Below are 15807 nucleotides of genomic sequence, written 5' to 3'. Positions count from 1 at the left end.
GGCAGGACGCCCACAATTTATTCTTTAACGTCAAGCCAGATGTTCGTCTCCCTGCCCAGGCTCAACAGGGCCCTCTTGGCCTCTTGGTGGTGGAGTCATGGTGCGTGCCTCCGTCAGATGAGGTTCTTTATTCTCTTCATCCGATGAGGCCTCTGCTGTTTGTTGAGCTTCTTCATCTCTGCTGACAAATGAACAGTGGACAAAATCTGTTATTACATATCATATGTAATCATTGAGGCACATTTGTCGCCATTTATCCTGTCCGTGCTTTGTAGTTAAATCGAACTCCAGTTAGGTCTTACATCATCGACTTATTAAACAATTTTTAGTATCCAGTTAGGGCACGCTGCATTTATAAAGAATATTGAGTGTACAGCAGGGGGAGCATTATTGTCAGTAACTTATTGTCAGTAACTTAAGTATTATTGTCAGTAACTTAAGTATTATTATCCAGTTCCAGAAATATATAGGTCCCCCTGCAGGAAGCTCAATGTATATAATCTCTGTCTACGTAACACATGTCTATATGTCTGCACACATAACAGACTGAACTAATACTGACATCATCTGATCCTAGCATGGACAGATGCAATTAAGACACACACTTACTGGCGCCGTCTGCTGGCATTCAAAATGAAATGCAGCATTGGGGCAAAACGCAAAGAGCCGAGTTCTTCTTGTGAGGCCCCACGCCTCATCAGCTGCCGTCGCTCCCTGATGAATCTGTCCCTCACACTGGACCACCTGGTCTCCACATGTTTGGCTGAAAGCAAAAAACGTACAGACATTAGTAATATATGAAACAGTAGAGTTTCTTGTTTGACATAGTGGGTAAATAACTTACCAATGATCAACTTCTGTAAACTACTATGCTTGTCCCAATCTGGGTACACAATCCAGGCAACCTCCCTCCATGCGGCACTCCGCCTTAGCCGGCTTGTGTACCCAGGCGCAGGGCTGTCCCATAGCAGTGGCTGAGCATGGACCTTAATAAAAAGATAAATAAATAATATAAACCTCTTGCTCGCTTTTTAAGGTAATAGCTAGTCGAGGCTTTTTCCTTGTTAGAGGCAATGTTGCTGACTAAATATGACGTCACTTATGTGGGTGGGTTATGGAGATTCCTGTGCTGCTAACTCCCTCCCTCCTCCCTCTCCCTCCATGATGTCTGCTGCTGGCCCATATCATATACACAGTACACAACTACTCCCATCATGTGGTCATAGTGTAAGCCTCAAATATTTAAAACATAATGTAATAGTGAATTCGACACCACAATCTGGAGGGGGGAGTGAATTAGCTGCATGGGCAGCTCGATAACACAAACCATAAGTCCCACCCTCGTTTCTCAGCAACATGTGATCAAACAAAGAAAATTCCTGGAAGAGATATTACACAAACATAGTGAATCAAACATAATTAGCGGCACATTGGCTACAATTGGAAATACATTGCATTATGTTTCACACAGACACATAGCCTAAGGGTACAAACACACACACCGTATACGCAGCCTATTTACTGCTGCGATACGCAGCAAATACGCCACAAATACGCAGCAGATTAGATCTAAATAACTGAACACAGCATCAAATCTGCACCACCAAATCTGCTGCAGATCTGCTGCGTATTTGCTGCGTATCTGCTGCGTATACGGTGTGTGTGTTTGTACCCTAACAAATATTAATGTATAGTGCGATTTAGAGCTAACCCTTATGGGCAAGCCATAGGAATTACACACATTCGTAGGGACGTGAACTACTATCAGCAATGTATGGTGACCAAAGTAGTCACACAGGGCAATAGGTGGGGGCAAAAATCCATAATAAACATTTAGCTTCGTCATAAATAAAGATCATTCATGACTAACTTGTAATTGATAAATTAGGAAGGAAAGAGCCATTAACAACACATATATAAAATGAAGCAATGTAAAGTACCGGGACAAAATGTAAGCATTATTGAGAACAAATATCTGATATATTCGAAGACCGGACCTGTACATTTAATTTTTACACTAACTCTTAAAAATACATCAAGTGACTGTCACACACATCGCTTCTCAGACTCACAAAGATAAGCCAAAAAGCGGTAAGCTGTTAGAACTCCACCTATGTCAACATTTATTAACTCATTAATAGCAAGGTGTTATCAAATACTTACTTCTAAGATTAGTCGATAAACGTCGATGAGTGATTTATCGATAACCATATCTGCCTCCATCGATTTGCCTTCACAGTTCTAAATAAGCTAATTGAGTGAATTGCTTTCACTCTTCAGATGTGAAAATACAGAAAATGGCGAAATAACCTTGGCATATACACATAGGGAAAAAAAACGATACATTTGTTATTTTGTTTCTCAAAACAATCACGTGACGCCCTAGATGCAATTGTATCATGGTCAGTTAACCTGCTTCGTAGGAGTACGTAGATTCAGTTTGTCAGAACTTTGTAAGCCGAGGAACAAAAATAGAAATATAATCATCACTAGCAGTAGTGGATTATAATAGGGATGTTTTGGGCGGCAGCCCGGGGCCCTGAGCTCCTGGGGGGCCCATGACCACCCAAAAGGACTTATACTTTCAATGGTGTACTGTCTCCTGGCTACACTTCTGCCATGATTTGCAAAAAATCACTGTTTTTTTATGGCAATTTTGCACAAATCCGGACATCATGACATTATCTATCTTGTACTATGAACGCCAGGCTAGTGCTTCCATAGTTACAGTGGGGTGAGGGGGGCCCCAGGCTTGGTGAACAGCCCGGGGCCTATGGTAAAGTTAATCCGCCCCTGATCACTGGTAGTCTGTTTTTAATTATACTGGCCTGTAATCGATTAAATGCTTCCTCCTCCTCAAGTAGCCTCTCCTCAATGATACTGGACTGGAATCAATCAACTGCTGCCTCCTCCTGCTCAACTTGTCTCTTCTCAACAATACTGGCTTGGGTGCAATCAAGTGCTGCCGCATCCTCCTTGTAAACTTTTTTTTTTCAATATTTTTTGCCACTATTTTGGCACTATATTTTTTGTCACTATTTTGGCACTTTTTTTTTTTTTAAATGTTCTCATTACAGTGGTACCTTGGTTTAAGAGTAACTTGGTTTAAGAGCGTTTTGGTTTAAGAGCTCACAGTTCTTCAAATTATGACTTGGTTTAAGAGCATTGCTTTGGTTTAAGAGCTCCCTGTACTGGGTGGGAGCGCGAGTTGGGGAGGGACATGGTCTGTATAGCAAGGTCTACAGCACTGTACTCTGACCCAGGAAGTCTCCTTCACCTTCCAAATCATAGCAGATCCACTTCAGGCTGGGGCTTGCATCAGGGGACAGGACTGTGGGGGGTAATCTCTTCATAGATGTAACCCCCTTCTGCCCAGACAGAGAGCGCTGCATGTATGTGCCCACATCTGTCCTGCTCATTCCTTCCTGCTCCCTGCAGTCTCTGTCCGCCCTTGTGTTTCCCATCCTCTCCATTACTGTACAGTATCTTATAATATCACATATTCTGCTGTTTCTGAATGTTTGTTTCAATAGTTTTACATGTTATTCAGAATAATAAATCATTATTTTGGGGGGGTGGAACCAATTGTCTGCATTTCTATAATTTCTTATGGGAAAATTTGCTTTGGTTTAAGAGTAGATTTGGATTACAAGCTCGGTCCCGGAACGAATTATGCTCGTAATCCAAGGCACCACTGTATTTTGTGAAAAAAAAAATTCCCGCTTTTTTTCATTGTAATATCAACTGCAACTAAACGAAACTATACCCTATCACACTCCCACTATTGTAGCTGCAATTATTCAGCCGTTAGAGCAAGGTTCGTTTTCAGTTCGGTTCGGACCGATCCGAAATTCACGAAAGTTTGCAGGATCGAGCCGAACCGAACTTTTCAAAAGTTCGCTCATCCCTAGCTGGCATGTAAGACATGTCTAGGGTGTCAGAAAATAACAATTTAAAGAAAATACATGACAATTTAACCTTACTAGGTATGTATGTGCCGACTATATATTTCTATCTTTTAGGTTTATAAAAGATTTATTTCCTATAGCAGATTCTGTCAAGCTGACATTTGTAAATTTGCACTAATATAAGCTTTAATAGGTCACATATAAGCAGTGAACAGAATATTTGAATATATACTGTACTAACAGCTCTTTATTTACTTCATCATCACGCAGAAATATTTTATGTATATACTGTATGTGGCTGCCACTCTACCAGCAGTTGTACAACAGTTAGCGCAGCCCTTTGTATCTAGTGATCTGTAGGACTTGATTTATGTCCAGCTCTTCAGCTGAATGAGAATCAAGGAGAATCAAGTTGAAGGATCAGGCCCTCTGTAAACCATTTATTTGTCATGTGAAAAGCACTGGAAAGAGTAGGTCAGTAGCTGTTCATTCTATGGGCTCATGTATATTACAAATGAGTGAGCATGGTTTCTGTACATCAGCACACAAAGTGTGCCGTTATATGGAGTTTCTGTAAATCAACAAATTCTCTCCATTATACAATGTTTTAGGAGAGAAAACCACCATAATACTTTGTGCAATGGAGCATACCATAAGAGAAACAACCTCTTTCTGCCTCTGTATACCATCAAAGGCACTGAGAGATAGAGAATGGGCCCATATTAGAGATCCATACAGCACAAATACTGAACATGACAGTGAGCTGATGCGTAACCTCTAAATTCAGATTGATCTCTTTCATAAGTGATGGAAATTCTGAATGTTTTCTGGTCTGCTAGATACAGTGGGAATATAAAAAGCTATTGTAAATTCATTTTCCAAGTACTTTAAAGGAAATCACCATGAAAAATGTTACCTAAGCTATCGGTATCTCGTTATAGAGCAGAAGGAGCTGAGCGGATTGATATATAGATCTTTATGGGAAAAGATTCAGTATAACTTGCAATTTATTGATTTAAACTCTGATGTTTCCATGCTTAAGAGTCCAGTCCATTGAATACACCACCCACTGGACTCCTTATCACAGAATGATCAGGGATTTCAATCAACCTGTTATACTGAATCTTTTCCTATAAATATTTATATATTCATTGATTATATTGGATACATTTCTAGGCTATGCTTCTATGTTCCCACAACATACTAAAGATAGTAAAAAACAGTCATAAAGGACATTATTTCTGGCCAATCTTTGCAATCTTTAGTACGTGGTGAGAACCTAAAATGTACCGTTCACACTGCTAACATGTTTATTTGATTCCATGTTGTATTGCATCTTCTATAAATGAATGTACAGTATTTCATATATATAGAAATTTTTTCCCCTCTTTCTGTCAAGTCTACTCAGTTGTTCACGTGAATGCTTGGACAATCTTGTCTAACATCTATCCCCCTTCTTCCTGGTTCTCTTTCAGATAGCAAAGCTATGGATGAAAAGGTTTTAAATCACATCTTTCCTAAGGGATCATGTCTTGTTAATGTTTGTTTGTGACTTGACCTTTTTACTTGTGGAATACTGCATGTGCTCCTTCTGGTTACCCATTGTTTTGTTGCCTTATAAGAACACCAACTGTGTTGCCTTGTTGAACAGGATAATCCAGATGTTCACCACATCAGATATTCAGCATAAAACCTGTTCCTAAGTTTGTCATCAGTATTTCTGTGACTACATCAATGTGAAGTCATTTTATGAATGCTGTATTTAGGCATTGGCACCACCCTGTTTTCGTCTATGTTCCATTATAGAGTGAAACACATAGCAGAATTCATTGCTTACTGAGGAATACGCTTACTTTCTAAGGACTAGTTTATGTATGGTGGCTGGAGCTGACCCTGCTTAACATATTTCATGCTTGGTGTTCTGTGTATAGTGAGCTATAAATAAATAGACCTAGACCTCTTTATTCTTAAGAAAACATTATCTTTCTCTTCTTCTCCATAAAAGGCTCGGATAGTTGGTGGCAGCTCTTTGGATGCATCAAAACTTTATGAAATACAGACTGGAGGGTAAGTACATGTACATTTTTCCACAGAGAAGTTATACAGTACATCTGCGATTTTAACTCCCAAAGTGTTCTTTTTTATTGTACATCCAGGGGAGTATATTTAGTTCCTTCAATTGTATTGAGTTTTTATTATTATTATTATTATTATTATTATTATTATTATTAGTTCCAGGATTATATGGTGAGCTAAATTCTATCTAGAAGACGCATGCAGGCAGCAAATGAATTATTAATTCACTAAAATGACATTTTTATGGTTTCTTGACTTTCCTAGGTTTCTATATCTTTTCTGTCTAAGAGATACACAGACACCATGTAGATGCTAGTGATTGATGTTGTCTTTGCAAAGGAATCAGATTTTTAAAACACTAAAGATAATTGATGCAAATGTGCAAAACACTCATATTGGGGTCCATATTATGGTTGCAAGCAGGGTTCTTCCAGAAACAGTCACCACTCCTATCCCTGTGTGGTATTGCAGCCTAGTTCCATTGAACCTAAATTGTATTACCACATACATGAAGATACTGTTTTGAAGAAAGCATAGCCATTTTCAAATTCTAAGATTTTAATAAAAGTTTTTCAAAATACAAGAAAATCGACAATCAGATGTAAAGACGTAATAGGGGTATGAAAAAAAAGGGGGGGGGAGTACAAAATATTTATAACTTGTAAAGTGTAGGGGATCGAGCACTACGAACCATAACCTCAGTAAGTATGCAACTAAATCACAGAAGTGGATAACAACATCTGGGTGCTAGTACATGCAATCAGGGACCACGAGGCACAACAAGCGCAAACATATAGAGCACTTGGCACACGTTACATAGTAAGCCAACAAGATACTGAAAACAACTATAGTAATAGCTTTAGAAAGCTACAGGCGGGGAAGGGGGGAGGGGTAGAGTGAAGGGGGGAGGAAAAGGAGCCAATGAGAAAACAGATTGGAAAGGGAGGACAGCTGTAAAGGGAGTAAGATAGTAAAAATATATGATCCATTGCCACTTACCCTGTTATGAGCAGAGCCCAAGAAGCCCGAATGCCCCGGAGCTGCACCAATCTACCCCCACCATACCCAGGAGAGGGGGGGGATATGAGGGGGGGAATCAGGATGGTCGGTTATAGGTAAGGGGGGCCCCAGGGGATCAATCAAAGAGGCTTCGATACGTCCGGTATTTAGGCTTGCCAACATGTGTCGAGTGGAGAAGTACATGGTGTATGTATCTGACAAGGAGGGGGCCCATGTCCAAGGAAGGGTGGCCAGGGATTTGGAGGAAAGTGCTTGGGCCAAGCGGACCTGAAAGCAGAGACATTTTTTTAATCTGCTGTAACCTTTAAATTTTACAGATGAGAATAAATGCTACTAATTTGTGTAGGTTATTAAATGATTCATTATGATTTCCCATTTTGCCCAGAAGAAATGTTGTCCATCTATGTTAAATAAGTTGTCCAGAAAAAAAAGATATCAGGTTGGCAACTCTGCCCGGAAACCTTGCAGCATGCACGTTTTTCCTAGATAGAATTTAGCTCACCATAGAATCCTGGGTTAAAGCATACTTGTCACAGTGTACACTTTTAAACGTCCATGTGCAAAAGCACCTGATACCAGGAGTTTGGGTTCCCATAGAAATGTATCCTGCATGGATGAACTTCTTGCAAAAGCCATATAACATTAAAAAAGGGCCTGTGCACCAAACATGCACCGAACACAGATGTGTGGAACATTTCTGGCACCTTCTGTGTCTGCACCTGGAAGTCTACACTGTGAAGTAAGCTTTAATAGTAGGTTGATTCATTAGAAGTTATTTTAGGCGTTACATCCTTGAGAGGGTAAGTGAAATACTTTATGCTTTATGCCTGTCTTTGGCACTAAGGCACTAAGTACTAAATACAAATGTAAACTGGAAATATAATAATTTAATACATAATAATATATCATATATACTGACATCACCAATATGAAAACTAACGAGTAGTGTTTAGTGTGCACTATAATGCCTGGCTCCCCTGCTCGGGTAAAGAAAAGGATGTCAATTGACCACATACCGCTGGAGTTCTAATGTGTCTTGCAGTAATGTCTTGCATTTTGTATATTTCAAATCACAAGATGGTCGTCCAGTTCTGCGCTCTGATACCAGAGGGTTTTATTACAATGTATCAGAATTGAGTCTCCACTGCCCAAGTGTCAAGCGCTGCTGCTGATCGGCTATGTCTGATGTTCCTATATACAATTGTAGCGGTTTGTGGTCACAGTATAACCAAAGCAGAGCCTAGTTGGTGTGGTGTCTGTAGTGTCTGTAATTGGTATTGCTATAAACAATGATCATGCCCCTGGCAGTGGCACGTACTCTACTTGCTGGTGGAAAAAGTTCCTCATTAACAAGTTCTCTATGACATCACAGTACTGTTAAGTCCAGTAAGAGGTCTCTGCAACAAGTTCTCTGTATTTTCACAGGTACTTCGGAGTCCAGTAAAAGGCAAAATTGTGATCATTGAGCTTGATCAAGCACTGAGCTCTATTGAACCCCCCACCCCATGTTTGATCGAGCACTATGCTCAATAGAGCATGCTCACTCAACACTGATCATAAGGCTTGTTACTGATAAATTTTCTTTTTGTATGACCTTGAAAACCATGCTAAACTTTTCTCCAATAAATGAATAGGCTTTATGTCCTACAACCAACAAAGTATTTAAATGCATGGTGTGAAGTCCAGTACATGGAGATTTACTGGAAAGTACAGTACAGGTCATGTATGAAGTTGTTTTTGTTGGAAAGGAATATTTTATCTTGAACCACCTTTTAAGCATTCATCCATTTTAGATTACTTATGTATAAAAGGGGTAAAGCATGGCACCACAGTAAAACCTTTGTAGTTGACTGTACATTTGGACCCTGTAACTCATGTTTACTACTGTAGCTTAAAATAGCCAATGAATTTGGGCATACATTTAACATTAGTCTCAGTGGTTGGAAGGGCTCCTATCATTTTCTGTTTTGGACCCCTGCAGTGTTATCGTTGGAATTATCGTTACATCGTTCGGTTGAATAGCAGTTAACGATTAAATGACGAACGAGAAATTGTTGATCGCTTAATAAGACCTGGACCTATTTTTATCGTTGCTCGTTCACAAATCTTTTGCATTGAATAAGACGTTGTTCGCAGTAGCAACGAACACAATAGCGATGACAAGGTGATTGTAAGAACGATCATAAGTAACAATTATTGTTCCATGTTTATGGGTGAACGATTTTAGGCCGTTCGCAATAGCGGTCGTTTGAAATCGTTTATCGTTAATGTGGAATAGGGCCCTTACTCCCGATTGTTTTCCCTGACTGCTGAAGGTAATATACTTCCCTTTGAGCAGTCCTACCTGCGATCTTCTCAGAGTGTCATTGAGGCAGTCTCTATAAGAACAACACAGATAACACTGATCAGTGATATGCAATAGCTTAGCATTGAACCGGTATAAGCAATCTAAAAATTACTTGTAATAGTCTCCTAAGGGGACTAAAAGGTATCCTGTAAGCACAGCTGGATATATGAAAGGTACCAGGTGTCTTCCTAATCTAGCAGCTATCTAACAGTGTCAGCAGTTTTGAATGTGAATTGCAGCTGACAGATTCTCCTTAAGGCCAAAATCCAGTGAGGATTATATTAGAAGAAAATAATTTAACTGGTTGCTTGCAAAAAAATTGTGCACTGAAATTTGAATTGCAGCCCAACCTGAATTACTTATTTACATATTTTAACAATCCAATATAATCCAAAATCAATGATGAGCCAAATGTTTCCAGGACCTCCAAAACCTGAGAAACCTCACTTTCCTACAATAAATGAATTCACTTAAACTGGATCATAAACAGAAAAATATATGTAGGGATACTTATGCATTTTTTCTTTTGTTTCACTTCTGAATTCAAATACCTCACTAAAATTGCCCTTTGTGAAGCATGCATGGGTTCATCCACCAGTGGCTGAAGATGTTGGATGCGGCCCTAAGGCTGCCTGGAAAACATTACTAGAGCCATAAGCTGTGCCCATGTTTTCGATGACTCCCTAGCGCTGCATCCAACATCTTCAGCCACCAGTAAAAAAAATGCAGAGCATTCAGGTTCAGATGAACCTACACATGCTTGAAGTTCCCTCATCTATAAACCTGACCTACAGTACAGTAATGTGGGTATAGGATTTTCTATTCAGAAGGTGTTAGAAGCAGTGGTATGGTTAAATATTATAGACACATTGAAGACATGACAGGTCCACATTTACAATAGCTGGTGACAGGAACCTGATTGAATCAGTGTTACAGCAGAAATTACATTTCCAATAAATATTCAGACTTAAATCCAACCTAGCTCTAAATCTGGCAAATAAAACCTTTTTTGTCTTGAAGAAAACATGCCAATCAAGCCGCCTTGTAAGAGTACGCCTGCTCCAATCGAAATAATTTTCATGCACCTGTCAGAAATAAAACGTCTCTGTCACTAATGGAAACGTCTTCTAATGTAACACCTGTTCAATATGATAGACTTTTGTGTATTACAATTATTTTTCTATATACCATTTTCAACAAAATGACTTGGAGTGTGTCCCACCGTGAGAATACGTTGTATTGTAATGTCCTACTTACTAATTTTACTTTAAAGGGAATCCGTCAGCTCCCGGGCACTACCTAAGGTGGTGACAGTGTGCTGTAGCTTGCAGTCCCCCAGTAAGCATGGTGCCTTTTTGGTAATTTTCCGTGCAGCAGATTATGTACAATCTTATTTCTCCTACTGTCACAGAGCTGTTGTTCGTGCCACACTTGTCATGAATCCTCCTCCCTCTTCATGAATAATCAATGCTGCCCAGCCTCCTGCTTGCTCAGCTGTTCGATTGCAGATCAGTCCTCTGTAGGCAGTTTATGTCTGAAAGAATCTTTCCAATGTAATGTGTTGGAGCTGTGGTCTAGGGGTAACTCACTTGTCTAGAGACCTGACAGCAGGTCATTCTCTGGTTCGAATCCCCTGATGGAAATTAAATCAGTCTTTTTTTCCCCTCATTATTGTATCAATTTTTAAGGCTATGTTCACACACACAGTATTTTTGGTCAGTATTTTGGTCAGTATTTTGCAACCAAAACCAGAAGTGGATTGAAAACACTGAACGACTATGTTCACACACTGTTGAAATTGAGTGGATGGCTGTCATTTAATGGCAATGAATTACTGTTTTTTTTTAAAACAACGTCCGATATTTGCCATTAAATGACGGCCATCTGCTCAATTTCAACAGTGTGAGAACATAGCTTTTCTGTGTTCTCAATCCACTCCTGGTTTAGGTTGCAAAATACTGACCAAAATACTGAGTAAAAATACTGTGTGAACATAGCCTTAAAAATGATACAATAATGAGAAAAAAAAAGACATCTATTTATTTTTCATCAGGGGATTTGAACCAGAGAATGAACTGTTGTCAGGTCTCCAGACAGGTGATTTACCCCTAGACCACAGCTCCAACACATCAGGGAGGAGAGATTCTTTCAGAGATAAACTGCCTACAGAGGACTGATCTGCAATCAGCTGACAGCTGAGCGAGCAGGAGGCCTGGCAGCATTGATTATTCATGAAGAGGGAGGAGGATGCATGACAAGTGTGGCACGAACAACTGCTCTGACAGTAGGAGACATAAGATTGTACATAATCTGCTGCACGGAAAATTACCAAAAAGGCACCATGCTTACTGGGGGACCGCCAGCTACAGCACACTGTCAGCACCTCAGGTAGTGCCCAGGAGCTGACGGATTCCCTTTAAGTAAACAATATACTGTATGATATGATGACACGTTGAAAGAATCTGAAGCAGTGTAGCTTTCCTCAGTAGGATAGTAATGTGTAATGACTTTTGTGCAGTCCTGTCTTATTTATACCCAATTTAAACTATGATGAACTGTAGGAATCTTAGCCTTAGTGCTAGGAAACTATCATTTATCCAACCACGTGCATGGTGCTTGTATGGAGACAGAACATTATTCTGAGATGCGTCTGTACTACATCATATTGTGAAGATATTATACACATGAGGCAATGCTTCCAGGGTATAATACCTTCAATATATGACATCTTATGGAGCATGCCACAACTTTTCTTTGTATGATTAAAAAATAAAATGTGACACTCTCGACTGGATGCCATATTAATAAGGTATTCACTACTAGGAGCATTAACTCTAGGGGAAATATCTCTGCAATATGGTATTTAGTAGAATCTGTGGCATACAAAGTAGGAAAGTAGATTCTTATGTATTCTATGGGTACTATATTACGAATGCATTCAACTCATGATGTTTGCATTAGCCCCTGTAGATGATATTGTTGCAACTCTGCAAGGAACAGGGTGAAATTTCCTCCTTTTCCAAAAAATGGACTCTTTACCTAATTTTTAAAGCTATTTACTTAAAACCTTATTTTTCAAGGGGCTACCCCACATTTATTTGGTGTAATCTGCTAAAGAGATCCTATTTGGACCATGGAAATTCAAATTTCATAAGCCCCAATAACAAATACTGACCAATCAAGTAAATAAACATGTGGTTCAAAGTTTTCTTTCTTTCCCAACAACCTTACTTACATTTTCCTCACACTTATAAAGTTAAATAGGACAAAACTTCACTAGACAGGCAGAAATGGTGCCAAATTTATCGCAATGGCACAAGCCTTCTGATAAATGTAGTGCAGCTTCCTAGACACTTTGTTAACAATGTACATGATAATGGACCCTAAAGCACTTGTTACTGCTCAATTGATTATTATAGGAATTTGTTTTCAATCATGCCTCTGCTAAATAAAGCATGGTATGAGGGTTTGGGTATGTATGTAAGGGTGTGAGTGTGAGCATAGTAAAGGGTGTGAAGAGATATAAAGCAATACGGGTTAAGGAGAAGAAGGGACAAACCCTGTTTAACAGAATCTAGAAAATAGAATGGTGTCAGGACAGGTCAGGATACACACAGCTGACGCAGAGACAAGTGTAGCCCTAATGGTGTCCCTGCCTACTTGCCTCTACGTATCCTAGACAACATGGGATAATTTGGAGCTGTCCCCTACACTAATATAGGTGGAACAGGACACGAGACGAGGACAATTTCACACAATATGCAAAAGAGGAGCCCGTGGAACCTCATTGAAGAGTATCAAAACACAAGACGAGCCAGATATCCCTCCGGGAAGGACCGAGCCAAGGGGCAGCTCCTGTTAGGAAACCACCAAGGCTGGGTCCTTCCCGGAGGGATATCTGGCTAGTCCTGTGTTTTGAGACTCTTCAATGAGGCTCCACTGGCTCCTCTTTTGCATATTCATGTTTCCCAGGGGGCAATGCACCTAGGACTTCACTGCATTGAGCGCTTTCACTAGCAGCCGGCAGTGTTGTCATTTGGCTGGTCTTCCTGAGTTCAGCAATCTGTTTCTCTTATAATTATACACAATGGTGGGGCTAGGGTCAAATCAGGAGTTAGATTCTAGTACAAAGTCGCTAGGCAATAAACAAAGTCAATGAGAAAAACTAGAGTAAAAAAAAAGAATAAGAAGAGGATAAAAACATAGAACAAGTCTGGAGACAAACACATAGTCAGGGAAACAAGCCAAAGTCAGGAATCCAAAACATCAGGCTAGAAAATCACAAGGTGGAAGCGAGTATAGGCATAGTATACACTAAAGCAGGCATCAGGTATAGAGATTGGCTGAGTTTCAAAAGAAACAAATTCACAGTCTTAGAGGTGATTGGGGCAGACGGACAAGAACTTAGACAGGAGGATAGGGCTGTCAGTCACCAGACAAGGAGTTAACCATTAAGGTTCTGGTAGGCCAGGACAGAATCCACCTATGTTCACATTAGAAATTACAGAGCAGCATGGCGTTTGCTCACTAACGGTTTGTGTGTATTCCCTGAGCATCAAAGAACGGGGTTGTATTTCATCGTAAGTGAATTGTTATTGATGAAATTATTCTTTTTGTAATTTTATACATGTAAAACATAAAATATGTCAAAACACAATCTAAATAGGAAGCACACCAAGAAGGATACTTTTGGGAATGATTTAATGATGGAATGTTGGTACATCTTGCATAATAAGCCCCTGAACACACATTTAAGCTATGTTCCACATCTTTTTTAGGCAGAAAAAAAATCTGCCATATTTTGACAATGATGGTCATATATAATGATCATGATTATTTTTTACCACCGCCATGTCATTATAAAAATAACAGCCATAATTATAAATACAAGATCTGTTATTTTGCTCAGCACCTGTTCAAGTAATTGGCAGTTGAGCTGCAGTAACCAAGTCCAGCCACTACACATTGAATGGAGCTACCTGCTTTTGACCTTATTCACTACGTAATAAAGTTGATCAGTTGAAAATTTAAGGAAAATGTTGGCATGGATTGCGGCTTGTGCATGAAGGTTTTTTTTTTTTTTAACATGGGATTTTAAAAAAATAAACTCTTGGCAAAGAGAAGATTATGATTTAGCCCTATCTCCTGGGGCTAATATTTGTGGGGATGTTTAGAAGATTCCACAGCAGCGATTCTATTAAAAACCTTGGATTTTTGATGTGGATTCTGTAATAAATATGGTTTGTATTTGCCTTTACCCCTTTAGGACCAGGCTAATTTTTGTTTTTGTGTTTTCGTTTTTTCCTCCTTGTGCTTAAAAGGCCATAGCAGTTGCATTTTTACACCTACAGACCGACATGAGCCCTTATTTTTTGCGTCACTAATTGTACTTTGCAATGACAGGCTGAATTTTTGCATAAAATATGCTTAAAAATCAGAAAAAAAAATTATATGCGCGGTGAAATTGAAAAAAAAAAATCTTTTTCTTTGGGGGGGGGGGGCTTCATTTTTACGCCGTGTGCCCTATGGAAAAACTGACATGTTATGTATGTTCCTCAAGTTGTTATGATTACAACGATATGTAACATGTATAACTTTTATTGTATCTGATGGCCTGTAAAAAATTCAAACCATTGTTAACAAATATATGTTCCTTAAAATCGCTCCATTCCCAGGCTTATAACGCTTTTATCCTTTGGTCTCTGAGGTGTCATTTTTTGCGCCATGATGTGTTCTTTTTATCGGTACCTTGATTGCACATATGCAACTTTTTGATCGCTTTTAGGGGGGTGATTCTGACTTTTATTAGGGGAGGGTGCTTTTTATTAATAATGACACTTTATTTTTAACTTTTACACTTATACTAGAAACCCCCATGGGGGACTTCTAGTATAAGTGCACTGATCTCTCATCATAGATATCATAGATATGCAGCATAGATCGATGAGCTTGGCACTCGTTTGCTTCCGGCTGCTGCAGCCGGGAGCAACCGAATGCCGAGCCGGGATCAGCGCCATTACGGCACAGACACCGCCCAGCACCAGTCACGGAGATCGCTCCTCCGTTACAACGTCATGGGGGAGCGATCTCCCCACTAGACACCAAGGAAGAGCTGTTCTGAAGTCTTCAGATGCAGCTGTCAACTTTTACAGCTGCATCTAAAGACTTAACCCTTAAGGCCCTATTCCACAGAACGATTATCATCCATATTCGTCCAATATCGGCCGCAACGAACGATAATCGTCCCGTGGAATAGAGTGCAACGATCAGCCGACATCGTTCATGTCGGCTGATCGTTGCAGTTGCTTGTTTTTCAACATGTTGAAAAACAAGCAACTGATATAGCAGCAATTTGCTGCCGTCGCTCCATTGAATAGGAGCGTCGGCAGCAGACGCTGCTATATCCTATGGGCTGCCCGGACGATCTAGCGATCCCTCGGACGGCCCCCCGCAGCT

General features: G+C 39.8%; 1 protein-coding gene across 1 annotated transcript in view; it reads left to right on the top strand.

Moving 5' to 3' along the window:
- UNC13C (unc-13 homolog C) overlaps nucleotides 1–15807 on the top strand; it is a 393542-nt gene that overhangs the window by 83518 nt on the left and 294217 nt on the right. Inside the window, exons 2-3 of the mRNA XM_069982623.1 lie at nucleotides 5384–5406; nucleotides 5914–5975. Of these exons, the coding sequence (XP_069838724.1) occupies nucleotides 5384–5406; nucleotides 5914–5975 (85 nt within the window). The remainder of the gene's footprint in view (nucleotides 1–5383; nucleotides 5407–5913; nucleotides 5976–15807) is intronic.

The sequence above is a fragment of the Dendropsophus ebraccatus genome, chromosome 1 (assembly GCF_027789765.1).
Source record: "Dendropsophus ebraccatus isolate aDenEbr1 chromosome 1, aDenEbr1.pat, whole genome shotgun sequence".
NCBI lineage: Eukaryota > Metazoa > Chordata > Amphibia > Anura > Hylidae > Dendropsophus > Dendropsophus ebraccatus.
Note: the sequence above shows the minus strand (reverse complement) of the source record. Positions and strands in the feature narration are given on the sequence as shown.